At 28.1% G+C, this 26901-nt stretch overlaps 4 protein-coding genes and 1 non-coding gene across 12 annotated transcripts; 4 read left to right on the forward strand and 1 right to left on the reverse strand.

The window, feature by feature from the left end:
• Positions 1 to 2584, reverse strand: Edc3 (enhancer of mRNA-decapping protein 3). 2 transcript variants are annotated; one of them, XM_074239139.1, is made up of 6 exons: positions 2409 to 2584; positions 1983 to 2160; positions 1601 to 1878; positions 1367 to 1512; positions 997 to 1248; positions 1 to 919 (listed from the first exon to the last, which is right to left on the reverse strand). In XM_074239139.1, exons 2-6 carry the CDS (start codon positions 2138 to 2140, stop codon positions 323 to 325), a joined length of 1431 nt encoding a protein of 476 aa, XP_074095240.1. In that variant the 5' UTR covers positions 2141 to 2160; positions 2409 to 2584; the 3' UTR covers positions 1 to 322. The 2 variants fall into 2 exon arrangements, with proteins under 2 accessions (XP_074095240.1, XP_074095238.1); XM_074239137.1 differs by having other exon boundaries at positions 1367 to 1515; positions 2409 to 2581.
• A 686-nt stretch (positions 2585 to 3270) lies between these two features.
• Positions 3271 to 8897, forward strand: LOC141524943 (uncharacterized). 2 transcript variants are annotated; one of them, XM_074239131.1, is made up of 7 exons: positions 3271 to 3425; positions 3501 to 3981; positions 4162 to 4786; positions 4934 to 8000; positions 8242 to 8393; positions 8466 to 8583; positions 8645 to 8897. In XM_074239131.1, exons 1-7 carry the CDS (start codon positions 3396 to 3398, stop codon positions 8705 to 8707), a joined length of 4536 nt encoding a protein of 1511 aa, XP_074095232.1. In that variant the 5' UTR covers positions 3271 to 3395; the 3' UTR covers positions 8708 to 8897. The 2 variants fall into 2 exon arrangements, with proteins under 2 accessions (XP_074095232.1, XP_074095233.1); XM_074239132.1 differs by having other exon boundaries at positions 8469 to 8583.
• Positions 8898 to 9280: 383 nt separating this feature from the next.
• Rpl3 (ribosomal protein L3) lies at positions 9281 to 13298 on the forward strand. The gene is made up of 8 exons (XM_074239140.1): positions 9281 to 9299; positions 9656 to 9848; positions 11109 to 11277; positions 11563 to 11698; positions 11800 to 11986; positions 12214 to 12416; positions 12679 to 12834; positions 13035 to 13298. Exons 1-8 carry the CDS (start codon positions 9297 to 9299, stop codon positions 13233 to 13235), a joined length of 1248 nt encoding a protein of 415 aa, XP_074095241.1. The 5' UTR covers positions 9281 to 9296; the 3' UTR covers positions 13236 to 13298.
• Positions 9508 to 9584, forward strand: LOC141525100 (small nucleolar RNA U43). Its single transcript, XR_012478803.1, has one exon. It is a non-coding gene; the product is annotated as a small nucleolar RNA U43 (small nucleolar RNA).
• An 840-nt stretch (positions 13299 to 14138) lies between the features above and the next one.
• LOC141524877 (adenosylhomocysteinase-like 1) lies at positions 14139 to 21579 on the forward strand. Of its 6 annotated transcripts, none has more exons than XM_074239017.1 (10): positions 14158 to 14265; positions 16940 to 16987; positions 18031 to 18115; positions 18833 to 19026; positions 19103 to 19427; positions 19767 to 20070; positions 20137 to 20302; positions 20425 to 20671; positions 21229 to 21349; positions 21436 to 21579. In XM_074239017.1, exons 1-10 carry the CDS (start codon positions 14164 to 14166, stop codon positions 21440 to 21442), a joined length of 1599 nt encoding a protein of 532 aa, XP_074095118.1. In that variant the 5' UTR covers positions 14158 to 14163; the 3' UTR covers positions 21443 to 21579. The 6 variants fall into 6 exon arrangements, with proteins under 6 accessions (XP_074095121.1, XP_074095123.1, XP_074095122.1 ...); XM_074239019.1 differs by having other exon boundaries at positions 18845 to 19026; XM_074239020.1 differs by lacking the exon at positions 16940 to 16987 and having other exon boundaries at positions 14139 to 14265.
• The last annotated feature ends 5322 nt before the right edge of the window (positions 21580 to 26901 follow it).

A 26901-nucleotide genomic window follows, 5' to 3' on the forward strand; every position in this document is an offset into this window, starting at 1 on the left:
AGATAAAAATTTTCAAATCAATTTAATCTACTAAAAAAACAAAAATTATGACTAATTTTATGAATTGAAAATGCAAATTTAACTAAATAAAAAAATCTAATTCTATTAAACTTGACAATTAAAAATAATAAAGATAATTAATCAAATGAATTAATGGACAAAAAAAATGAAGTAATGAACAATTATTCTAAAGAATGAAATATGACAGTAGTACAATATATTATTGATAATTAAAATAAATTGTTACTGTCTTATTAAACTCACTATAGTGTCATGAAATGGATTGTAATTAATATTAAACTTATTTATTTTAAAAATATTGTTAAGAGTCGTCATAGTGGAGTGGAATAACGAATTTGGGGCCAAATGGTGATCGATAAGTTATTCCGACATCTGTAAAAACTTTGTTCGGCAATGACAAATTACAAAGATACAATCTACCGTTATCGGGACTATGTGATAATGGTAATCCACCAACAAGACTAAATTTACTCAAAATACCGGGAGTCCCAGTTGAAGGCGGTTCGATAGCAAGGACAGGAGCTTTATTGCTGTTGACCCATTTGGCAACCGCTGGAATACTGTTTTTAGGTGAATGCTCGTCATAAAGTGCCAAAATAATAAGATCTACAACCGACGCTAATTTATCTATTTTAGTCTCAACTTTGTTTCCCGTCATTTTGTACAACGACAACTCCTGAAGTAGCGAAATATTTTCTGAATTTTCAACATAAACTACTGTTCTAATACCATGAGTTGATAATTGTCGTGCACAATTAACTCCAGCGGCTCCAGTACGGTGAGGTCCACACAATGCTACGATTGTCGGCCACTGATGAGCATTTTTGGGGTTTAAACGATGAGCGCCACCCAGCAATTGAATTATTATTTCCGCTCCGGCTCGGCCCATTAATTCAACCTATTAAAATTACAGATGTAATAAATTTAAAGTTCTCTATTTATATTATATTAAATATATATAAATATAAAACTCGCTCGTCGCTCCCAACTGATTCCCAGACGGTCAGCGGCGCCGATTAACTGTCTGTGAAGATCTACAGTGATGCTGGGTATCACAAGACCGTCGTCCGTCACATATTCACGCTCGTCACTCACTGGGACAATTATTTGTCTCAGAGTAGTCGGTTTAGATACAATAATATTCTCGTCGTGACGATATTTTCCTCTATTACTTTCTGACTGTCTTACTATGTCTGGTTTCAATGAATTTATTTCCTCCCATACAGCCTGTAAGTAAAAGAAAAAAATTTTATTAAATATAAATATATTGGCCACAAAATTTTGCTTATTTTTTAATAATATACATTACTTATGTTTATTTTAATTTTTATTCCAACGAACTTACTTCTTTATTAAACAAAGCAAGATTTTTTTCAAAATCAAAATCTTGATTCATAGACTGATCAATGGGAGTTCCAAAAGCCTGTTCATCTCTCTCCTGCCACTTTTGTCTCTGTGTGACTCTCTTTTGATTAAATTTAGCATTCGTCTCTGCTGTGAATAATTAATAAAATAAATTTAGAAAAATTCTACTATTTTTTTTTTAAAAGAAAGTTTAAATAAAAAAATAATAAAATACCAACGACAATTCGTCCATTAACTGGGTACTCAGGATAACTTTGCTCGGTGGTTTTTTTTACCGAGTTTTGTACTTGATTTTGATTCTGATTCTGATTCTGATTCTGATTCTGATTTTGGCTTACTGAAGGAGGCGTCGAAGGAGGAATACACTCAGAGACAGATCTGTTAGCACGTTTAGCGATAGGCTTTTTAACAGTAACTTTATTTTGCATTTGTATTTCCTTAGCTCCAGCCTCTTCTGTTGAGATTATTTCCAAGTTTTGTATATCTCTGGCACTAATAAACAATAAAATATCAGTAAAATTGATTTATCCAAGATATCATATAATTTAATTAAATAATATTGTTAATATAAATATGAATAATAAAAAAATACGTACTTGATAGTAACCTGTTGCGAAGAATGAGGAATTCCATCTTTAAATGCCTTTGAAATAGTAACAGTTTGCCGATTAAAATTAATTATTTGACCCTGATAAGTACCCAAATCATCAACGCACTTTATTGACACCATACAGCCGACAAATTGTTGTGACATTTTTTATATTTTTTGGCGACCTAAGAGATAATTTAATTATGATAATTTATCTGTTACTGATAAATATATAAATAAAAAATTAAGTACTGAAAATAGCAAGTAAAAAATTTTTTTATTAGATAAAATAATTTTTAATACTAACGAGGTGAATTTTATCAAAATTTTACTCAAATAATTACACATTATTTTCAGTATAAAAAATGTGTACATCAGTTATCACGTATTGATAACCTTATTTTTGAATTTCTAAATAAAAATAACTACAAACCTTGTGTGGTATCAAATTAATAAAATGAGTAAAAATAATAATAACTTGAACTTATTAAATCCCTGTTTATTAAATTCATTTAATTAAAGTCTCGCAATTGCCAAAAAATACCGATTCACACTGTAATCCGAGAAATCACTCCTTACACTTCATTTACTCTTTAACTATAAGGTTTTGCCAAAAATTATTATTATTATTATAGTAACAATAATAAAAAAAAATAAAACACAAAATAGACACGATAATTATTTCTGAGTCTTGTCAACAGAGTGTACGAAGATCTCTATTGATAAAGAAGATAAAAAAGTAAATAAAAAAAACTATACTAAAGTTAGCGGTCAGCTGTCAATTTAAAAAATTTTTTTAACAAATTAATTGCAATAAAAAAATTCTTCTAAAAATTTCCACTTGTAATTTTTATTAATTTTCACATGTGAAATTTTTTAATATTTTTTTATGAAAATAAATTTAGCAGATATTTAATAATTTTTTTTAACAAATAAACTATGACAAAAAATACTAGGAAAAAAAAATTGACATTTAGAAATTTTAAAACATTAAAAATCCAATTTTTTAAAAATGATTTTTTTTAAACTAATTTTTTTGTTAAATAAAATTAAAAAATTTTCTAATGACTGCTAACTTTAATGTCATTATTTTTTTATAATAATTAAATTGCTATAAAATTCTAAAAAAATTTTTAATATCTGTCAACTTTAGTGTTATAAAAATAAACAGTACTGATGATTAGTTGTCAAAAACTCCGACAGATGGAGATGTGAAATAATTCTGGATGCTAATAGTTGAAAGTATGGACCAATAGTAAGCCAGGATTTTAAAAACTTTTACAACCGTTTTATAACACCATCTTACGTTGATACATTTGAGAGGGAAAGAGCATAAAAATGACGCGCTGATGTTTTAGTATTTTTCTAGACAGTTTAAACATAGTTATTAAATGAATTTTTATAAACAAACGCAAAAAAAATGAGTGGGACAGATGAACATATATCCAAGGTAAGTAAATGACAATTGTGTAGTTGTTTTCATGCTAAATAAATAAATGTCTGTGTTATTTGCCGGTGCCTGTAGCTGGACGAGACATTGGACCCTATCAGACCTCTGTCTATAGGAACTGGAGAGATGTCATACATTTACGGAAGAGATCCGAGTATTTTGTCATATGGACAACGACCTGGACCTTCTGTAGAAACGAAGAAAAACCTGTATTCGGTGTACGAGGTTGAGGAAACCGTTGCAAGTTTGGACGTGTCATCGACGCAAACAATTAAGGTATACTTGAGGTTAAAGCCATTCAACAAAAATGTGAAGCTTACGGTCCAGGAGGAAGATGCTTACCGTATCACTGGTCCCACGACTTTGCTTACCAAGCTACCCAGTCAAGATTCACATTCCTCTATCAGGTCTTCGTCAGCTGACTTGGTGTGTCGGAAGTACATCTTCACTGAAACTTTTGGTCCTGAAGTTTCGCAGGGACAATTTTTTGAACGTGTTTTGCAACCACAAATGCCTGATTTTTTGACAGGACAAAATGCTACGATTATGACTTATGGTAAGTTATTTTTATTTTGATTTTTATAAGTGTCATTATTCTTTTATTTTTCAATGGATAAATCAAATAATCGGTAAAATGTTGATGAATTTCGATTAACTTTGATGATATTTTCTGTCAGAATAACTTGCATGAAATTTTATTTTTTCTCAGAATAATATATAATAAATATTATTACAGGTACAACAAACTCCGGGAAATCTTTTACTCTTCAAGGAACTGCTATGGAACCCGGCCTAATTCCTCGAAGTCTGGAGCACATATTTGCGCACATCAACCCGAAAGAAGCACCCCACTTTAAGCCACTGAATCATAGCGAAGTAATTAAATTATCCTCATCTGAAAAGTGTTTGGAAATAGAGAATAAAAACAAACTGCTGACCTACGGATCAACAGATCGAAATCAATATATAAACGCTTTCAAAAAAATGCAACAAGTACTTGAAAAAGAAGTTCCAGAGTTTCAAGCTCGCGAGTCTACAGACGCTCACTGTGCAGTCTGGGTTTCGTTCGCCGAAATTTATAATGAGACCATTTACGACTTACTGTCCAATGATACATCCAAACGCCGTCCAATTTTGAAGCTCGCGACTGACAACCAAGGTGCGACTTATATCAAAGGATTGAAGTCAGTTTTTGTAAATTCTAGCTGCGAAGCCTACCAAGTTTTGATGGCCGGACAGTATAATCTAAAAGTTGCTGCTACGGCATTGAATGCGCGTAGTTCACGTTCTCATTGTATATTCACCATCAGGCTGTTGCGATATTTTTCTGAAAATGATATTAAGTCTGTCGAGATGAGCACGTGAGTATTATTAATTTTTTTTTTTTTTTTTTTTTTTTTTTCCTCAATTTGAGAATACAAAAATTTTATAATAATGTTGCTATCTAGTTTTTAATAACAAATTCAAAAAGTTTAATATACTGTTATAATTTAATGAATATTTTTCAGGTTCACTTTCTGCGATTTAGCTGGCTCTGAACGATTGAAGAAAACTCTAAACATTGGAGATCGTTTAAAAGAGGCGCAAAATATTAATACCAGTCTGATGGTATTAGGACGTTGTTTAAAGTCAATCTACGATGTACAGACGGTGAAGCAGCAGCGTAGTGAAGTAATTGGACCATTCCGTGAGTCAAAGTTAACCAGACTCTTCCAGACGGCTTTGTCTGGCAAGGAACCGATTGCCTTGATTGTAAATGTAAACCCATCGCCAAATTTATACGTTGAAACACAAAACGTCCTAAATTTTGCTGCGATAGCCAAAAAAATAGTCATACAACCAAAATTGAAGAAAACTCGCAGGTCAAAGACCAGATTTTCGCATCTTGTTCTACAAACTAAAAATACTATCACTGATTGGGATGAACCACCTACTGAATGTTACCTTGAAAGTATTGATGATCAATCCTCTGTTGAAGACATGGGATACGTACCAGCTGAAGATTACGAACAAGTTCTGGAAGAAAATGAAAAATTGCGCAAAGAAATCGCTCAGATAAAATCTTCAGCATTTAAAAAAGATCTTGCTACGCGCGAGGAAATCAGCAAATATTACATGGCGACTATCAAAAAGATGGAAGAAGACCATCAAGCAAGGTTGCGTAATATAGAAGCTGAGCATCAGACTCTTCATGAATGGGAGCTGGATAAAGTTGAAACGTTCTATCAAAACAAACTGCAGGCAGTTAAATCCTGTAAGCGCAAACGCTCTGAAGATTATGATGATGAAGATGAGGATAACGATGATGATGACATGGATACATCCAAAGGTGAATTAGAAATACAAGTACGGCAACTAAATTCAAAAGTTGATGAACTCAAGGATAAGTTGAAGCAGGCATTGAAGGAAAAAGATGAGATACTCGTTCAAAAGAATTCAGCTACTTATGAACTCGGTCTTGCTAAAGAAGAACTAAAGACAACAATGAACGTTGTTGTGGCATTAGAAAATTCACATGTCAATGGAAAAAATGAAGCTTACATAGAAGAGCTAAAACAACAGCTCAGTGAATGCGAAAAGAAAAAGAAACTTCACGAGTACACATTAAACGAAGCTAAAAAAGACTTTATTGAAATGAGAAATGAAATTGATAGTAAAAATTCCCAGATAAATAAATTGGAGATTGAATTGGCACATAAAGATGAAGAGCTCTGCGATTTACGGCAAGAGTATCACAATACTGAAGATACTCTGAGCCAGAAAGAAATTATTCTTAGAGAGTATGAAGAAATTATAGACAATCAGAGCCAGAAACTGCTAAAGCTTACGGATGAGTATGAAAACTTGAAACAACTTTACAAGGAGAGCACTAAAGAAACGGTTCTGGAAATTCAAGAAAGAAATTCAGATGCTCATGAAATTATAGGCGAGCTGGAAGATAAATTAGAGGCTGCTGAAAATGAAATTATTTTGTTGAAAGAAAAAGTATCTGATAAAATTGTGAAGATTGATGAACTTGAGCGTAAGCTAATGGAGTCTGAGAATAATTGTCATGACTTGAAAGAGCGTTTGGGTAAGATCATGGAGTACACGATGGCTAAGCCAAATACCTCTGTTGAAGAGGAAGTTGCCACGCAGACCAGCCCGGTTAAAGTCTCTAAGGATGATATTAAGGATGTTAAGGAAGTTTGTGACGGGAATAGTCAAACTACTTCACCAAACACTGCAAGCCAGAGCAATCAGACGAGCTTCACTGAATCAGTTGATCATAAATCTCTTCAGACATCGTTCAATGTCGACGGTGACAAGGTAGATGTTATTAAATGCCTGTTGGAAGAAGAAAAGAATAAATTATTTGAAATGGAGGCCAAGTACAAAGAAGGACTGGAGCGTGTGACGGAATTGTCTGATGAATTAGAGAACGTGAAAAATCGTTTGGCTAAGAAGGAAGTGGCGGAGAAATCAAGTGAGTTTAATGAAAAGAAAATTTTAGAATACTTGGCTGAGATTGAGACTTTGAAGGCGACTATCGAGGAGCTGGAAGGACAAAATGAATCGTTGAAAACTTCTAGGGATTATTATAGGAGTGATCTTGGTAATATTGAAAAAGAACTGTCGGAAGCCAAGAAGAAGATTGTCAGAGTTACGGATGAATTGACTGAAAAGGAGCATGTAAAGGCTGAGCTGGAGATTAAGTTGAAGGAATACGAGCAGCGTGTTGAAGATCTTAAAGAAGAAAATCTCAAATTAATAGAGTTGAAAGAAGCTCGTGAAAGCGAACTTAAAAAGAGGGATGAAGAATTGACTGAAGTGAGAAATAAAATAGATTCTATTAAAAATGACCTAGAGGTGAAAGAACGTTTGGCAAGTTTAGTTGAAGAGGAACTGGAGGTTAAGAAAAAAATGGAAAGTCAAATTGAAGAGTTGAACAGAGAAATAGATCAACTTAATAAACAAAATAAAGTCTTGCAGGAGTCGAAAGAAGAGTTTGGGAATAATATGGATAAATTGATGGAAGAATTGTCTGCTAAGCAACAAGAATTGGAGAAAGCAAAGAAGGCGTTGGAGGGAAAGATTGAAGAACTGGAGAAGACACTGGGGGAGAAGGATAGAGAAATTAATGATCTCCAGAAAGAAATAAAAGACTCGATTAAGTTAAAAGCAAATGATGTCACTGAGAAGGAGTTAAAGGTGATGATTAAAGAGCGCGATGAGGCGAAAGAAAAGTTGTCTGAGCTTGATAAGTTGAATAAAAAGTTACAGACTAAAATCAATAACATGGATCGCGAAATTGATGAGCTTAGAAAAGCGGTCAAAAAGTACAAAGCAGAACTGGATGAAGTAAATGATCTTGAAGCTAATTATCAGAAGACAATTGAAGCTAAAGAACACGAGTTGGAAACTTTCAAAAAAAATCAAGAAGAAATGATTAATAAGTATGAAAATTTAGTTAAAAAATTAACTGATGAGGGGGAAAAACACAGAAGAGAAGTAAAAAAAATGCAGGACACTTTCCTAGTCAAAGGCCACACGCCTAGAGATGAGTTCCGTGCTCCTTCCAGTGATCGATCTCAGGTATTTATTTATTTATTTTTTTTTTTTTTTTATTTAAATTATAAGCCTATTAAAAAAAATATATTTTCTTTAAATTTACACTTCAAATTTTTTTTTTAGTTCCTAGACATGGAATTTTTTTATTAAAATATTTTTATAATAATTTACTTCCTATAATAATCTAAAAAAATGGACATATATCTGCTAATTTCAGTATCAATAATATCTGGATTATTTTTTTATTAATTAAAAATTTTTTTAGTATAAATTAAGAGAAAACAAACCTCCTAAAGAAGAAACTTCTGAAGATGAGTCAGTAATCGAACGACGAGGCAGGCGAGCGCGCAAAGTACTCGAGCCAACTTCTCCCATTCCGAATGTTACTATCGATGAAATATCTGAGACTGAATCTTCGTATGTACTTGTAAAACTTCAATATAAATTTTATATTTTTTCAATTAATTAAATTATTAATTGTAATTTCAGAAGATCTATGCGTAAAACAACAGCCAAAGCGTGTCCGTCAACAGGTAGAAAAACTCGGGGAAGAAGATTATATACCGCGGTTGAAGACGGAGTAATAGCAATTTCAACGACTCCTGAGGTAATTTTTTTTATGAAAAATAAAAAATTATTTTTTATTAATTAATAATAAAATTTTACAGCCTATATCGGCCCCATCGCCAACTCCATCGACGCGCTCTCTAAGAACGCGTAGGAATAAATGATAATTTTTATATTAATTAATCTAAGTTTAATTTTCTTATTATAGTTGAATAATTTACTCAAAAAAACTTTTATATTTGAATGTATTTTTTTACTTGATAGTTAATGTATAAATTTAAAAAATTTTCTACCCGATTGTAATTATAATTTATGTTTTATATTATGAAAGAAATACAATTGAATTTTCTATAATTTACGAGTTTTTATTTTAATTAATTTTACATAATAATTAATTTAACTTAATTTAATTTAAATGTACGTCTTTTATATTTTGAATTTTTTTTATTCGCTTGAATCATAAAATTGCATTTTAAAAATTAAAATTATTCTACTAAGTGCTCTCAGCAATTCCTCAGTTTTTTCAATAAAAATATCAATTTATTTTTTAATCATTAGGAAAAATAACACCAGGAGAACATGAGTGAAAAGTTCCTCAATGATTTTATTTTATTTACAAGTTGGTACCCCACGTGACTAATTTTATTAAGGTGGTAATTGGCATTAAAAAGCGACATCTACTCACTGAGAAGAATTTCAGCTCAAACTGCGAAGCCAGTCCTTTTACTCGTTCATTTTCTCGTGGACTTCATCATGGTAAACGTCTTTATTTAAAATCTAATTTTTTTGTTAACATCATTAATAAATATCCATTAAAAATTATTTCATTATTTTTATTAAATTAAATTATTTATAATTAAATAATTATTTATTTGATTAAATCTATTTTAAGATTTATTTTTTAATTATAAATTTTTTACCATGCAATGGCTGCAATGCCACGCGTGTAACCAAAAAATTTAACATGATGATTTAGATTCTAAAAGTTTATGGTTTAAACTGAACAACCTTGAAGATATTATTCTAGGGCGGTCTGATAAATAAAAAAAATTAATAATTTTTTTTTTTTATTAAGTTTCAATGTACTAATTAATTTTTTTTTAACATTTCAGTCTCACCGTAAATTCAGTGCACCCCGTCATGGGTCCATGGGATTCTACCCAAAAAAAAGATCCCAACGTCACCGTGGTAAAGTAAAGGCTTTCCCAAAAGATGACCCAAGCAAGCCAGTGCATTTGACCGCTTTCATCGGTTACAAAGCCGGTATGACCCATGTGGTTCGCGAAGCTGACCGTCCTGGTTCAAGTAAGCATCAGTCTATAATTTTACCAGCATTTTTAAATTTTATTTTAAGAACCCGACGCTTATACTCCTGTTGGATAGGTGTTTCACTGGTCCTTCAGAGTAGTGGCAACGAGCCGTTTGATCTCGTGCGGTATGTTCGTCGTCACGGTGTCGGAGATTAAATCTGCCCTGCTTCGGCGGTCGTGTAGATGCACAGCATATTCCATATGCCTCATGGTAGTCCATTGGGCAATGACCACTGGGGCAGACCATGCTTGTACAGTCTCTTTAGCATTTCTCTTAGCATAAAACCACGTGGTTGAAGTAATAATTCATAATCACTGGATTGGAAATTATTTTAATGAGTGTGAATATAATCGATAAAAAATTTTTAATTTCAAATTTATATTATAAATAGCCAAATTGAAATTTTAAAAATGAAAATTCTTATTAGTATGCAGATTTACCAGATATCTGATAAATTTTTAATTATTTATAAACAATTTATTTGTTACAGAAGAAGTAGTATAAAAAAATGCATATGAAAATTTTTATAAATTTTTTAGATGTTTTTTACAATCATTAAGTTAAAATTAATCCAAAAATTAGCTATCTGTTGAATTCACCATCTTTAATTTTTTTTTTCATATAAAAATTAAATAAGCCCGCGTCGGAAAATTTTTTAATTAAAAATATTGACATGTAGAAAATTTGAAAAATTTTAAGTGCAATTTTTAAAAATATTTGTTTATTGATTAAAAAAAATACAAAAACATTATCAAATGTCTGTTAATTTTAGTATCATATTTTTTAATTTTATCTAATCGTCATTTTATATTGACACTCATGAGCAAACATCTAAAATTTTGATTTTCTCGAAAATATGATGAGAAATAACTAGAAAGAAGAAAAAATTTTTTTTGTTTCAAAATCTAAACAAAATTAAATGTCTGCTAATTTCCAAATAAATTTAAAACCCGATGTCTTTATCTCTTGGAATCCTCTTCCAGAGATAGTGATTCCGACCTGTTTGGCCGTAACAGTAATCCAATCACGATGTCGGAAATAAAATCTGTCGCCTATTTTCAATAGGAATGTACGGTAGCACGGCATTATTCTGATCTTTTTGTAGTCCATTGGACAGGGACAAATTAGAAAAACCATGTCGAGTACATTTTTCCTTAAACATTCTCTCAGTTTTTTATTTTTATTATTAATCAAACAATCAAGTTAACTTGGAATAAAATGAATTTTATTAATTATTATTTACTCTACTTACAGAGGTAAACAAGAAGGAAATTGTCGAAGCAGTAACCATCCTCGAAACTCCACCAATGATGATCGTTGGTGTTGTTGGATACATTGAGACTCCTCATGGTCTCCGTGCTCTTACCACTGTGTGGGCTGAGCATCTGTCAGAGGACTGTCGCAGACGTTTCTACAAGAACTGGTAATTATTTTAAAAATACTTAATTTAAAAAATGAGTAGATTTTTTTTTTTTTTTTTTTTTTTTTTTTTTTAAATAAAATAGTCAATTTTATTATCGAACAAAATTGATCTAAAAAAATCATCAGCTCTCCGCTCGTAAGATGAGAGGATTATAATTGGAATTATCCACGAGACTCGGTCTCGTTTCTTGGTTATTCCAAAATTAGTGTTCGATCTCCGCTCGTCTCGATGAGATCGTCACTATTTCAGACGACATTACGACGGTTTGTCATTTCTTCTGACTAGGTACAAGAGCAAGAAGAAGGCTTTCACTAAAGCCAGCAAAAAATGGACCGACGACTTGGGACGCAAATCTATTGAGAAAGATTTCAGCAAGATGATCAAGTACTGCAAAGTCATTCGTGTTATTGCTCACACTCAGGTAATTATTCTTAATTATTTTTTTTTTAATTAACGTAAAGTATAAATAAACTCAGTTATCAAGTATTAATTAATTAATTAATTATTGGTCTTAATTTACAGATGAAACTCCTGAGACAACGTCAAAAGAAAGCCAACATCATGGAAATCCAATTGAACGGTGGAACCATCGAACAAAAAGTCCAATGGGCAAGAGAACACTTCGAAAAGCCCGTAGCTATCACCAACGTCTTCGCTCCTGATGAGATGATTGACTGCATCGGTGTTACCAAGGGAAAAGGATACAAAGGTATGATCAATTAATTTTCCAAAAAAAAAAATAAATAAATAAATATCAAAAACATTTTATTAAAAGACTAAATGATGAAAAAACATGATGTGCATTATCTGATTTTTTTGACGATACAATCATGCTGCCTTCCTACTGAAGTCTATAATAATTCGTATTTTATTTACTTATCAATTTTTAATAAAATTTTAGGACTTATGTAATTTTTAATTTATTTTTATCAACAGGTGTCACTTCTCGTTGGCACACAAAGAAATTGCCACGTAAGACCCACAAAGGTTTGAGAAAAGTAGCCTGTATCGGTGCATGGCATCCAAGTCGTGTATCCTTCACTGTAGCTCGTGCTGGTCAGAAAGGATACCACCACCGTACAGAAATGAACAAAAAGATCTACAGAATTGGACAGGGTATCCACACTAAAGACGGAAAGGTACTTTAATTGTCTAAATTAATTAATTAAAATTTAAATCACTATGCCTCTAGACAGGTTGATTCTTCTTCTTAGCGAGAAGCGTTGATTTTTATAATTGAAATGGGGCTAGATTAAATAATTGGTGTCATAGTACTCAGCTTGATTGGTCAAGTTGGGTCTCTAGTCCAATTGATAAAATTATAGTTCATTAATTTTTTAATTAATGAATATAAATTTATAAAAAAACTGATGAATTAATAAATATTTAAATAAATTACAGATTGTCAAAAACAATGCATCCACTGAATACGATCTGACTGAGAAGTCAATCACACCCATGGGAGGTTTCCCTCACTACGGAGAAGTCAACAACGACTTCGTCATGATCAAAGGTTGTTGCATGGGACCCAAGAAACGTATCATCACTCTTCGTAAGGTAAATATCATAATGATTTATGTACTGAATAATTTTGTGAAAAATAATTTCTATGATGAATATCAGATAGAGCCAAAAAATATCTGTATGAAAAATTTGTGATCTTGAATGATAGGACTGATAAAATAACAACAAAAAATAAATTTTGTTGAACAACACGTGAGCAGTTTGTTAATAATATTTTTGTTTTTTATTTACAGTCCTTATTGGTACACACCAAACGTGCTGCTCTTGAGAAAATCAATCTCAAGTTCATCGACACCAGCTCCAAATTCGGTCACGGTCGCTTCCAGACCGCCGCCGACAAGGCCTCCTTCATGGGTCTCCTCAAGAAAGACCGCATTCGCGAAGAACAAGCCCAAACTGCTGCTGCAGCTCCCTCGACCGCTGCTGCTCAGTAAATTTTTTCTGTTTATTGTAAATCCATCTCACAATAAATAGAGAATTTTTAATTACATAAATAACCATTGTACATTTTATATTTAACAAAAACCTTTAATATTCCTTATGCTTATTTATTAATTTATTAATTTAATTTTAATTCATTTTGTAAATAAAATATTTTATATTGACATAAGTCTATAATTATTTCAATCAATGTTCATGTAATTGCTCGTTCACGGTTGCGTTGACGGTCGATTAAGTTGATAAAAAAAATCAAAGTAAAGTTAAATTTCAACTGAAAAGTGTATCAGACAATTTGATTGAATTAATATGATGATATTAAAGTTAGCTGTCACTTGAAAAATTTTTAATTTTATTTAACGACTAAATTAATTCTAAAAAATTGCATTTTTAATTCTTTTAAATTTCTACATGTCAATTTTTTTTTCTTATTTTTTTGCCACAATTTATTTGTTTACATAAGTTTTTAAAATTATTAAATATCTCGTAAATTAATTAATAAATAATGAAAATTAATTTAGTAGATATTTAATAATTTTTAGAATTTTTATTAACAAATAAATTATGGCAAAAAAAAATTTTTTTTTAAAATTGACATTTAGAGATTAAAAAAAAATTAAAAATGCAATTTTTTTAAAATAATTTTTTGGAACAAATTTATTTGTTAAAAAAAATTAAAAAACAGTCAAGTGACAGCTAACTTTAATGTCAATTTTTTATTTAATTTCTGAGAAAGCCGAGTCGGTAATAAAGTACAAAAAATTTACTACGCTACTGAGCGATACAAGTTTGTCATTGGAACCAGCTGACGGCTTATATTAGCTTCACATATATATGTATATATAAGGATGTCAGTATATGTGTATATATATATATATAAGCGTGTGTCTTCTCACAATGCTCACTCTTCGCGGAGTATCAAAAATGGCTGACAACGGGGATGGTCCAAGCAATACATCCTCTGGAAAAAATACAAGAATAAATGTGTCTGATGGTCCAATAACTGATCCAGCATCAACAATCAAGGTAAGAACTCACCAATATTTTATTAATAATAAAAAAAAATTAAATATTGATTAAAAAATAACGCTCAACTTTAATGTAAGCGGTTATTGACAATCTATAATAATATTGAATACATCTAAATTTAATATTTATTTATCAATTTTTTTTTTTATAAATTAAATAATTTATATGTAATAATAAAATAAAAAAAATAATTTTTAACTAGTGCAATAATAAGCTGTCACATGCGATTATTACGTAATTGTATGTATCTTGAATTTAAAACAGTTGACAGATGTTTTTTTATTGAGTACCAGTGTATGTTTATTTGTCTAATTTTTTAATTGAGTTTAATTGAATATTTATATAGATATGAAGACCTATTATATTTATAAGTATTTATTCTATTGTAATAACACTGAAGTTGACAGACATTAAAATTTTTTTTAGAATATTGTAGCAATTAAATTATTAAAAAAAAAATTTAATTAAAAATTTTTACTTGTGAAAATTAATAAAAATTACAAGTGAAAATTTTTAGAAGTATTTTTTTATTGTCATTAATTTGTTAAAAAAATTTTGAAAATTGACAGCTGACCGCTAATTTCAATAAAAATGCAGTTAGCTGACATTTCAAAATTTTTTATTGAAAAAATTTCAATTAAATAAATACAAAAAAAAATTTGAAAAATTATAAGTGTAATTTTTTAGTTGTAATTTTATTAATAAAAAAAATTAAAAATTTTCAGACGTCTGCTAACTTCATTGTCATTTACTTCAGTATTATCTATTGTACGCGTATTTAGTTTATTATTTAAATTTGTTATTTTTTTATTGTTATTATTGTTGCAAGACTATTTTTATATTTTATTATTTATTTCTGACATTTATAGTAGACATGAATGTCAGTGCATGCTCTAATTTATTTGTATTTATTTTTAAAACTTAATAATAAGTATATATGGTACATAAGAACTACCTAACGTTGCTTTATTTTTATTTTGACATATAGAGCATTTTATTCATAGTAGACCCAACTAAAATTAAAATTACTCATTTGGTACAAGAAAATTAATATAGTCATAGTGTAGATCAATAATTTTCAATGTATCAATTGTTTATTTTTCTAAAAAATTTAGCAATTAAAAGTTATGTATAAAAATTTCTGTGTAAATTATTGTGGGAATATTTTTAATGTCAAGAAATTAATTTGTTATTTTTATTTATATGTTTGATGTTTTATTGAGTAATCAAAATTGAGTAAGTAAGGGGAGAATTTATTTTAGTGAACGAATTTTTTGAAGATGTGACAGTTAATTGAGATATATTTGGTTTCAGGATTAATTTTATAAATCAAGAGAAAATTTTTCGAGAGATAAAAGTTTTACCAATCTACGTTACTTTTATACTGAGAAAAAAATCATTATATTTCTCATGAATAAGGGTCAATTTATTGATGCGAGATTTTATTTTATCCGGAATTAAGTCGCTGTATAAATCTGTATTTAATTAAATATTAAAAAGAATTTTTTTTTTAAATCTCAATTTTTCAATAAAAAATTTTCATTAATAAAATTAAAAAATTAACATTTTTTTCCTAAATTATATATTTAAAAAAATATTATAACGAGGTAGAATTTTTTTTCAACATAAAAAACTTTGACCTAATTTAAAAATTTATACTCACAAATTTTTATGATTATTCTCTTAGATCTATTGTGAAAAATAAAAATTACAAAATAGAAATGTTTATTTTTCGATTTTTTTATGCCAAAAAAAAAAACGCGACCGTGAAATTTAACAATTACAAAATATAAAATATGTATTTGTTTTATATAAGTCTACATAAATCTCGGATAAAATTTCTTCTTGTATTTTTAAACTGTTCAAAATTGAACTTATCAATAATTGATTACAATTTCATGAGAAAAATAGAAATTTTTTCTCCAGTATAATTTATAATACCCACCACGATGAATAACAAAGCGGCATTATATATAATAATAATTAATAATCCAAATTTTAAAAAGACATAATATAAATAATCTCGAAACGACTTAAGTTACTCGAACTGTTATGAATAACGTGATAAAAATATGTATCCATAAAAATAATGTAAACAATTGATACAGTCGAAAAAGTGGTAATAATACCTCCTCGTAATCATAAAAATGTTATCATTATTTACTGCACACACCAGCACATTCGAACTTCATAAAAACTTGTCTCATTTTCACAGAAAATAAAATTCATTATTATTATTACGAATTGTGGAAATAATTAACAGAATTTTAATTGGAATTTTTTAGCTAACAAAAAATAAAAAAAAAGTAAGTCATAAATTTATAATTAATATAAATATTTCTCTTACATAGATCAATTTACGGCAGTAACTAATTTTACTATTCTATTCTATCTTGGCTAATGTAAACTTTTGATTAAAAATTTGCATCCTTTATTGTACGAGGTCAAGTTAATAAATTTTATTATTATTCTTTATTATTGTTATTGTAATTATAATTATATTTTGTATTATGAGTTTGGAAATAAAATTAATACCAAGAACAAGGACAGTTTAAAAATAAAAAAAAATAAAAAAAAAAAAACGTGGTGTATTGAATAATAAAAGAAAAAATAAATAAAATCGAATAAAAAAGCGATTCTATTATGAAATGGTTGGTTATTGTGATTTCAGAGCCTAGAGGCTTCAAATAATGCCTTTCACGGCCCGAGAACAAAATTAGTAAGTAAGAAAATACAACAAATTTGTGTATTAATCGAAAATATATATGTAAATTATTTTATATATATCTATATAAATTTTTTATTCCCTTTGCAAATAGAGTATGCTCGTTCCTTATATTTATTATTATTGTTATTATTATTATTATTATTATTATTATTATTATTTTATTATTATTATTAAATATTAATATAAATACTAATTGTGATTAAAATTAAGAATTTAAAAATTTTATTAAAACACAATGTGTTATCAATTACTTTAATTATTATTTACAATTAACTGCCTACATGTCTTCGTTTTATCGGCATGGGTAACTGATTTTAATTAACAACTATTAAATTTAATCGACTAATATTTCACTTGAATTTATTTTAATTTATCGACAGTTTTTTTTTTTTTTTTCCAAAGAAAAAAAAAATTTTTTTTTTAATTTCTATTTCCTCTTTGAAGAAAATTTTGAGATAAATTAAGTAATAATTTTTTTCTGACACAATCTATCATAGATTATTATTATGCAATATTTTATTTCTTTATATATTTTATTAATTATTAACTAAAATGTTAATTAATAATTATATAACAATGCTTTGATGCATGATTAATTTATATAATGATATGAATCGTTAGGGAACTTTTGAAATAATTGTAATTTAAATCAATCAAATTTTAATAAAAATAAATCAACAATTGTTCATGTCATTTATTAATCATTAATCATTTAATCAAACTCACCCCACCAAGTCTTAATGGTAAGCTTATTTATTTTAATACAACTGTTAATCACCGTCTTGGTAAACAAGCACGTAGATATACCAATATTTATAATTATTCACTTAATTGGTATAATTAATAATTAATAAATACATCATAATTAATTTCCAACATAAATAAATTATATTTATAGTTTCATACGCATTGATTTTTAGTAGTTTTTAATCATCGCAATCCTGTGTCACAGCTAATTTTTTTTATAATTAATTTTATTCTTGTTTATTTGTTAAATAATAAGCTTAAATTACTTTGTTTTTTTTCTTTTCTAGGAATCCAAATCTGGAGCGTTAAAAAAATCGAGTCGATACCGAAGCCGGTCTTTGTCAGCTAGCAGTAATGACAGCTATAGTTCTGGTAAGATTCAATTTTTTATTTATTTATAATGTTTATTATAAATTAATCTATTAATTTTTTGAATACTATATAAGTAGGTGGGGTAAAATGGTCCATGTATATTTTTCAAGACCATCTGATGTAAAATTTCTTCTTGCATATAAAAATATTAATTTTATTTTTTTTGCTTAGAATTTTTGTCAATTAATCACTTTCACATAATTAGAAAATTAACCACTGTTTAGTAAAACTTTAAAAGTAGGCCGTATAAAAAAATAATTTTTTTTTTTTTTTTCAATTTTATTTTTATAATAAAAAAAATTTTTTTTTTATAATAATAAAAAAATTTTAGAGTTGAAAAAAAAATAAATTTTTTTTATTCAAAAATTGTTACAAAAATAAAATTTTGTGAAATAAATTTACTACGGCCTTCTCTTAAATATTTATGTTAAATTTGCACTCTACTGAAAACTAATAATTTATTACCATGAAAAAAAATTTTTTTTTTAATTAGTACCTTGATGTTAGAGACGAATTTATTGACTGAAAATTCGGCACATGCAATAGTCGCTTACAGTCCAAAGTCATGTCATAAATTTATTGTTAATTTTTTTCATTGAATAAATTGAAATAAAAATAATATAATAACAATAACATTGTCATTAATCAACTCGCAATGTGCAGGATCATGCAGTGAAACTAATAAAATCATTTTGTTGTAATTTGCTTAAATCTCAGCGTCTTATACAGGAAGTTCATCTGGAGAAGACGATGTTTCACCGCGGGAAAAAATTCAGAAAACGGAGAAAGGATTTACGGATTTTTGTGTGAGAAATATCAATCAGTATGCATTTGGAAGACGAGAAATAGAAATTGCTGAACAAGAAATGCCTGGAATAATGGCGTTGCGTCGACGCGCTGCTGAAGACAGAGTAATTATTTCATTTTATTATTCTTCATTACACCCAATTAATTATTGGTATTTCTTCATATCAATTTTTTTTTCAGCCTCTAAAAAATGCCAAGATTGTCGGGTGTACCCACATAAACGCACAGACAGCGGTCTTGATCGAGACACTCGTAGAATTAGGCGCACAAGTGCGATGGGCTGCCTGTAATATTTACTCAACACAAAACGAAGTTGCAGCGGCTCTTGCTCACGCGGGGTATCCTATTTTTGCATGGCGAGGCGAAACCGAGGAAGATTTTTGGTGGTGCATCGACAAGTGTGTCTGCGCTGAAAATTGGACAGCAAATATGATTTTAGATGACGGTGGAGATGCTACTCATCTCATGCTCAAGAAATATAATAATATATTTAAATCTATTCAAGGTATTACAATTATTTTTAAAAAATTATAAAATGGGAAACATAATTGAGAAATGACCTTGTATCTTGTGAATTATTGACATTTTTTAAGATATAAGCTCATTCTGATGTTACACTCATCAAGACCTTTCATTTGAGTATCCACATCAATTTTTCATATATTTCATATATTTATAAATATATTACATATATGTATATATGAAAAATATATCAAAAATGCATGTGGGTACTCAAATGAAAGCTCTTGATGAGTATAACATCGGGATGAACTTATATCTTTAAAAAGATTGATACTGACCGCAAGGTTGCTTGTATTTATTATAAATGTTAATATTATTACAGGAATCGTTGAGGAGAGCGTAACCGGAGTGCATAGACTGTACCAATTATCAAAAGCAGGAAAGCTTTCAGTTCCCGCGATGAATGTTAATGACAGTGTAACAAAAACAAAGTTTGACAATCTCTACAGCTGTCGCGAAAGTATAATTGACAGTTTAAAACGTTCAACGGATGTTATGTTTGGAGGTAAACAAGTTGTAATCTGCGGGTACGGGGAGGTCGGTAAAGGCTGTTGTCAAGCTCTAAAAGGTCTCGGTTGTATTGTTTATATCACTGAAATCGATCCGATCTGCGCTTTGCAGGCCAGGTAAATATATTTTATTTAATTAAGATTAATATTTAACATTAAAATATTTTAATGGTACAAATCCAGCATGGATGGTTTCCGTGTTATGAAACTCAACGAAGTAATAAGAAACGTCGATATCGTTATCACGGCTACTGGCAATAAAAACGTAGTAACACGTGAGCACATGGATAAAATGAAAAATGGTTGTGTTGTTTGTAATATGGGTCATAGCAATACTGAAATTGATGTCGTATGTCACTTTTTTATTTTATTTAACAATTTATTCTCTAATTTATTAATTCAATTATGTAACTTTTTTCTACATGACTAATCAAAATAATAATAATTATAATGAATTTATTTTTATAATAGAATAGTTTACGAACACCCGATTTAACTTGGGAAAAAGTCCGCTCGCAAGTAGATCATGTAATATGGCCAGATGGAAAACGTATCGTGCTTTTAGCTCAAGGACGATTAGTTAATTTATCATGCTCCAGTATTCCGTCATTCGTTGTATCAATCACCGCCGCCACTCAGGCTTTAGCCCTTATTGAACTCTTTAATGCCCCCGCGGGACGTTATAAGAGTGATGTTTATTTACTACCTAAAAAAATGGGTAATTATTATTATTATTATTTATTTCATATATTTATATATATTACATATATGCATATATGAAAAATATATCAAAAATGCATGTGGGTACTTAAATTAAAGGTCTTGATGAGTGTAACATCGGGATGAGCTTATATCTTCAAAAATGTCAATAGTTCACAAGATAGCAATGTCAGTTCTTAATTATTGACATTTTTAAAGATATAAGCTCATCCCGATGTTACACTCATCCAGAGCTTTCATTTGAGTACCCACATGCATTTTTGATATATTTTTCATATATGCATATATGTAATATATATAAATATATGAAAAATTGATGGGGGTACTCAAATGAAAGGTCTTGATGAGTGTAACATCAGGATGAACTTATATCTTTAAAAAGATCAATAGTTAAGAAAGTACAGTTCAATTTAACAAAATTCATTATTTAATAAAGCAAAATTCCATTTATTTATAGTTCACAAGTCACGGCAGTCACATATTGATTGCAAGGTTGCTAGTTATTGTTATAGCGATTAATTTTTTTTTTTTTTTTTTTTTTTTTTCAATTAATAGATGAGTATGTGGCATCATTACATTTGCCAACATTTGACGCACATTTGACAGAACTTACTGATGAACAGGCCAAATATATGGGTCTAAACAAAGCTGGACCTTTTAAACCTAATTATTACCGGTAAGAGTTTTTATTTGTGATATAAATATTTGAATATAAAATATGTGAAATTTAACTCATATATAATGTATTTTTTATAATTTCAGTTACTAGTTAAAAAAGCAAGAGAGCACTCATAAAATGCGGCAATCTTGTATGAGAATAATTTAATCAAGGACTATGATTTATGCACCTGCTTTAGTTTAAATAATTAAAATAACCATCTGAAAATAAAATACACAAAGTATTAATATACTATCATCATTTATTTATGAATCAATCATGTCAATTAATCATTTTAAAGTGCCATGAACTTCAAAGCAATTTTTAAAATTCTTTTTAGTTAAAAATAACAATTTTAATTGTTGTCAATTTGCATTAGAAATAATTTATAATTAAGCCAAATTAAAAAAAAAAATTTATTCAGCCAAATTAAAATTAATTATTTTAGTAGTATTAATTATTAAAATTTATTGTTGTAATTAATTTAATGTTACGTCTATTTTTAAAATGTGTGGAAACTTTGAATCTTTATAAAATTATTATTTAATTATTTAAAAAAAAATTGACAACAAAATTTTATTAAATTTTAAAATTATCACCGCATTAATTTGCTCATGTAATAAATATAAATAATAAGTCGTTATTAATATCAGACCAATAGTATTTTTGAAAATATTGAATTTAATGAACGAAACTAAGTTCGAGCCGAGGTTGTGAATAAATGCTGTTTTAAAAGGTTGTCGCTCACTTAATAAAACTTAAATATTAATTATACTGTGGTCCCACTGTACTTAGATCGGTAATTAAATATCAAATTATGCAGTTTGCAAAGACGTGAATAAGTCAATAAAATTGTTAATTGTATTGTACAATAGGGTGGGTCAAAAAAATCGAATAATTTATTTTTGATTTTATACTCTGAAAAATAGGTTCGTAGACACCTAAAAAGAATTCTCTCCAAGTATAAGCTCTTAATTATAACGGGAAGGTCCTCCGCTTTGCGGGTTTCTATTTTTTTCGAATAATCAGATAAAAAAATTTATATCTCGCTTCCAACTGCTTGGAAAAATATTCCGTGGCATAGATTTTGTGAGAAATTGAATGCTTTACAAAAAAGGTCTTTTATGACTTTTTCAAAAACTCAACCGATTAAAAGATATTCATAGTTGAAGTTTGGCTATTTTAAGGAAAATATTCGTTTTTATTATGAATTTTATAAGTCGATGAAAAAAATTATTTCGGATTGCGGAACTCATGATTTTGTAGGAAATTTACTGCTCTACAAAAATGGTCTCTTATGATTTTTGATTAAGTGAAGCCGTTACGAGATATTCATCGTCAAACATTAACGAATATCAATATTTCCAGTTTTTGATCAATAATTCGATAAATTTTAATTTAAACTATGAGTTTCAGGAAAATTTACATAAATTTGAGTTTCGATCGATAAAGAAATGTTATAAACAATTTTTTTAATATTGTTTTCAGTCTTGAGCTTGTTTGATTGCATTAAAACAAGAAATTAGAGCATTTTTTCGACATATAGCCAATGATTAGTTTAATTTGAAGTGAATGACATATTTCTTTGTCAAATTTAATATGAAAAGTATTGAATCAAGTGAGAAACAACCAGTATTTAACTTTTTTATAGATAAATTTTTTATTGAATTATCAATTGCAATATAATTGTCTATATTTTTAACATAACAGTACGCTATTACTATAAATAATTTCTTTTATTACAATTTGGGAATGTTTTTGATGTTCTTTGACAACTTGCAATAAGTACTGGAATTGTTCTTCATTTTTGTCAAGCATTGATTATATTCACTGACTAATGCAACAGCTCGCTCTGCTGAATCATTGACAACTTTTAGTTGTTGAAAGTATTCTTTATTTTCGAGATAACTCTCATTAGTAGGCCATAATTCAACATCGACATCAAGAAAGTCATACGGTAGATCGAAGATTTTGAAAAGATTTAATGACTTTTTAGACACAAAGTCACTCAGAGTTCTCTGCGCCAATGAATTCAAATCTTTTTAGCAATTACAAATCTTTTAGCTTTAGAATCTGTACCTTCACGAGTATTAACAGCTTCAACAATACTTTTTTTACTTCTAATGGAACGCCATCGTCAAACAGTGATAAAATGGCAAGTTCATCGCTCAAATACCATAAGTGCGAAATCATTTTTTCACACGTAGCTGAAGAAATCAAAGGATTGATATGTTTGTACTCCAATAAATTTTTCATAAACTGCAAGTCATGATAAGCAGAAGTTGATGAAAACCAAGCTTTTAAATACAATGTGACTATAAAAATACAGAAATGACGAAGACCATGCAATTCTTTCTGAGAGAGTTTGAATTCATCTCTGAATAGATACATTTTCAAACTATAAATGGCCTTAGCCATCCATCTAGCATGATGAACAGCACCAGGACGTTTGAAAGAAATCTTTTCTTGAGGCATTTCTCCAAGGAAAATCAATGATAATTCCAATAATTCTTTATCTAACTTATTATAACATTTCTTTATCGATCGAAACTCAAATTTATGTAAATTTTCCTGAAACTCATAGTTTAAATTAAAATTTATCGAATTATTGATCAAAAACTGGAAATATTGATATTCGTTAATGTTTGACGATGAATATCTCGTAACGGCTTCACTTAATCAAAAAATCATAAGAGACCATTTTTGTAGAGCAGTAAATTTCCTACAAAATCATGAGTTCCGCAATCCGAAATAATTTTTTTCATCGACTTATAAAATTCATAATAAAAACGAATATTTTCCTTAAAATAGCCAAACTTCAACTATGAATATCTTTTAATCGGTTGAGTTTTTGAAAAAGTCATAAGAGACCTTTTTGTAAAGCATTCAATTTCTCACAAAATCTATGCCACGGAATATTTTTCCAAGCAGTTGGAAGCGAGATATAAATTTTTTTATCTGATTATTCGAAAAAATTAGAAACCCGCAAAGCGGAGGACCTTCCCGTTATAATTAAGAGCTTATACTTGGAGAGAATTCTTTTTAGGTGTCTACGAACCTATTTTTCAGAGTATAAAGTCAAAAATAAATTATTCGATTTTTTTGACCCACCCTATTGTACAATAATTTTAGATCACCAATTTTAACTTACCTGTTAAATACTTTAAAAGTATTAAAAAAAATAATTATAATAATAATAATAATAATAATAATAATTAAAAAAATTAATTGGCCTAAAAATGAAATTTTATGCACATTACTTTAACTTGAAAATTTTGATTTTGTAATTCAGCTTTTTTAAATTATCAATCATCAATTGTAAAAATAAATATGTATGAATTGAATTGTAAAAAATAGTCTAAATCAAAATATAAGTGTAATAGTTTAATTATAAGTAGAGATCTGCTACAATTACAAATTATGTGAAACAACTTAATTTGAAGATTTAACAGAACAAATAATAGAAAAATCCAATATTTTTGTAACACCGTGATTAAATGTTAGAATCAATTTTTATTAAATTAGAAAATTCAATTTTAAAGTACCGACGACTTGGTTGATAAACCAAATAAAAAGTTCACGTACATTTATTAGTATTTTTTTTTTTTTTCGACAATTCATTCCAGCGTACTCAATGCATAATTACATCCATATATTTTATTGGAATTATTTTATAAAAATTTACATATTTTTCATGTATACTGTATATATGTAAACATTATAAATAATATAATGTATATACGTTGATTTTTTTTTGTCAATAAAGCAGATTGCCAAGATAATAATAATTTGTTAAAATTCTTTATAAAATTTTTTACGTTTTTTGTTTATCTATATTATTAAGAGAATAAGCGAAATTTTCTCTAGATACATAATTAAGAAATGGCCTTGTATCTTGTAAACTATTGACATTTTCGAAGATATAAGCTCATCCCGATGTTACACTCATCGAGACCTTTCATTTGAGTACCCACATGCATTTTTGGTATATTTTTCATATATACATATATGTAATATATATAAATATATGAAATATATGAAAAATTGATGTGGGTACTCAAATGAAAGGTCTTGATGAGAGTAACATCGGGATGAGCTTATATCTTAAAAAAAATCAATAGATAAAATTATTAAGTCAAAAAAATTTAATTAATGTTTTATATTAATAAAAATTAATTTAAAGTTTAAAAATAAATAACAACTTCTTTTACTAATAGTAAAAAAAAAAAAAAAAAAAAAATTTGACAACATTAGTCATTAGAAAAAAAAATTTAATATCTAGTAATTGAAGATTAAATTCTTTAACTATAAATGTGACTATGTTATGATCAAATTTATTATCGTTATTATTATTACTTTATTTACTAATGATAATAGTTGATGGATTCTTAGTAACAATAAAACTATAATTTATTGATCATTAGTCCAAGTTTCTAGCAGATACTCTTTATCAGCTTCACCCATTAAATTTAAGTAAACTTCCATTTATAATGATGAAAAAAAAAAATATTATGATACTGAACAAGGACATAAAATCGTGGATCGTACTTTCACAGCAGAATAGATCTCTGGATCTAAATAGCTTTTCGGTGTATATCTGAGAAGTAGTTCTGAAAAATACGACAGACATAGACAGCTGGAACTTACTCATCTTTTGGTAGAGTGGGTTGGTGTAGTAAGTATCGGCGTTGGGGTCCAGGTCCTATCCACTGGCTGATTTACTTGAGATGTATTATACAGAATAGAAGATTCAATTCTTTTTTAGATCTTTCAGCCAAGAATGAAAATAAAAGTACTTGATGAAAAGAGTTCTTAGATTTACTTTTTTTACCTGCCTCACAACTTTTAAATAAGCTTATGCCCTTATATGATGATCCTACGTTTTCTCTGCATTCTATTTTTTTTTTTTTTACAAATCAACCAGAAATTTACAATTTAATATTTTCAATTCATTGATTTTTTTTTCTTTAAATCATGCGCTTGAATTTTATTTTCAGATTGTAAAAAGTGAATTTTAATATTTATTATTTGAATTTTTTCTTAATGAAATTTTTTTAAGGACAAGTCTTTCATAAAAAAAAAAAATTTTTTCCAACCTGAAAAATTTTAATTAAAATTTTTTTTTTTTTTTTTTAAAGAATTTAACTAGAAATTTAAAATTTAATATTTTCAATTCATTAATTTTTTTTTTTTAAATCATGCGCTTGCATTTTATGTTCAGATCGTTAAAAATAAATTTCAGTATTTATTATTTAAAATTTTTTTATAACAAAATTTTTTAAGGAAGTCTTTCATAAAAAAAAATTTTTTTTTTCACCCTGAAAAATTTTAATAATAATAAATAAAAAAAAAATTATTAATTAAATAAAAGAAGAAAATATTGATAATATAAATTTTATATTTTCAATCCATCAATGGAAGATTAAAAACTATTACAGTATTATTTTTTTTTTGTTCAAATTGATATAATTATTCTTAAATATAATTTATAATTATAAACTATTCAAAGTCATACTTAATGCAATTATACGTATAATAATATATATTGCAAATAAAATTAAGAGATATAC

The sequence above is a fragment of the Cotesia typhae genome, unplaced genomic scaffold, assembly GCF_013202065.1.
Source record: "Cotesia typhae breed Kobodo isofemale line unplaced genomic scaffold, CoteBio_Ctyphae contig_23, whole genome shotgun sequence".
NCBI classification, from domain to species: domain Eukaryota; kingdom Metazoa; phylum Arthropoda; class Insecta; order Hymenoptera; family Braconidae; genus Cotesia; species Cotesia typhae.

Bases quoted from the DNA above. Each gene is read 5' to 3' on its own strand.
- Edc3 (XM_074239137.1), bottom strand. From the start codon at position 2,140: ATGTCACAACAATTTGTCGGCTGTATGGTGTCAATAAAGTGCGTTGAT. The intron at 1,516-1,600 runs GTATTTTATTAT...AATTATTCACAG, and splicing joins TAATGGACGAATTGTCGTTG to CAGAGACGAATGCTAAATTT. The intron at 1,249-1,366 runs GTAAGTTCGTTG...TTTTACTTACAG, and splicing joins TTGCTTTGTTTAATAAAGAA to GCTGTATGGGAGGAAATAAA.
- LOC141524877 (XM_074239017.1), top strand. From the start codon at position 14,164: ATGGCTGACAACGGGGATGGTCCAAGCAATACATCCTCTGGAAAAAAT. The intron at 16,988-18,030 runs GTAAGTAAGAAA...TTTCTTTTCTAG, and splicing joins ACGGCCCGAGAACAAAATTA to GAATCCAAATCTGGAGCGTT. The intron at 20,071-20,136 runs GTAAATATATTT...GTACAAATCCAG, and splicing joins ATCTGCGCTTTGCAGGCCAG to CATGGATGGTTTCCGTGTTA.
- Rpl3 (XM_074239140.1), top strand. The intron at 11,699-11,799 runs GTAATTATTCTT...CTTAATTTACAG, and splicing joins GTGTTATTGCTCACACTCAG to ATGAAACTCCTGAGACAACG. The intron at 12,835-13,034 runs GTAAATATCATA...TTTTATTTACAG, and splicing joins GTATCATCACTCTTCGTAAG to TCCTTATTGGTACACACCAA.
- LOC141524943 (XM_074239131.1), top strand. From the start codon at position 3,396: ATGAGTGGGACAGATGAACATATATCCAAG. The intron at 3,426-3,500 runs GTAAGTAAATGA...CGGTGCCTGTAG, and splicing joins CAGATGAACATATATCCAAG to CTGGACGAGACATTGGACCC. The intron at 8,001-8,241 runs GTATTTATTTAT...AAATTTTTTTAG, and splicing joins CTTCCAGTGATCGATCTCAG to TATAAATTAAGAGAAAACAA.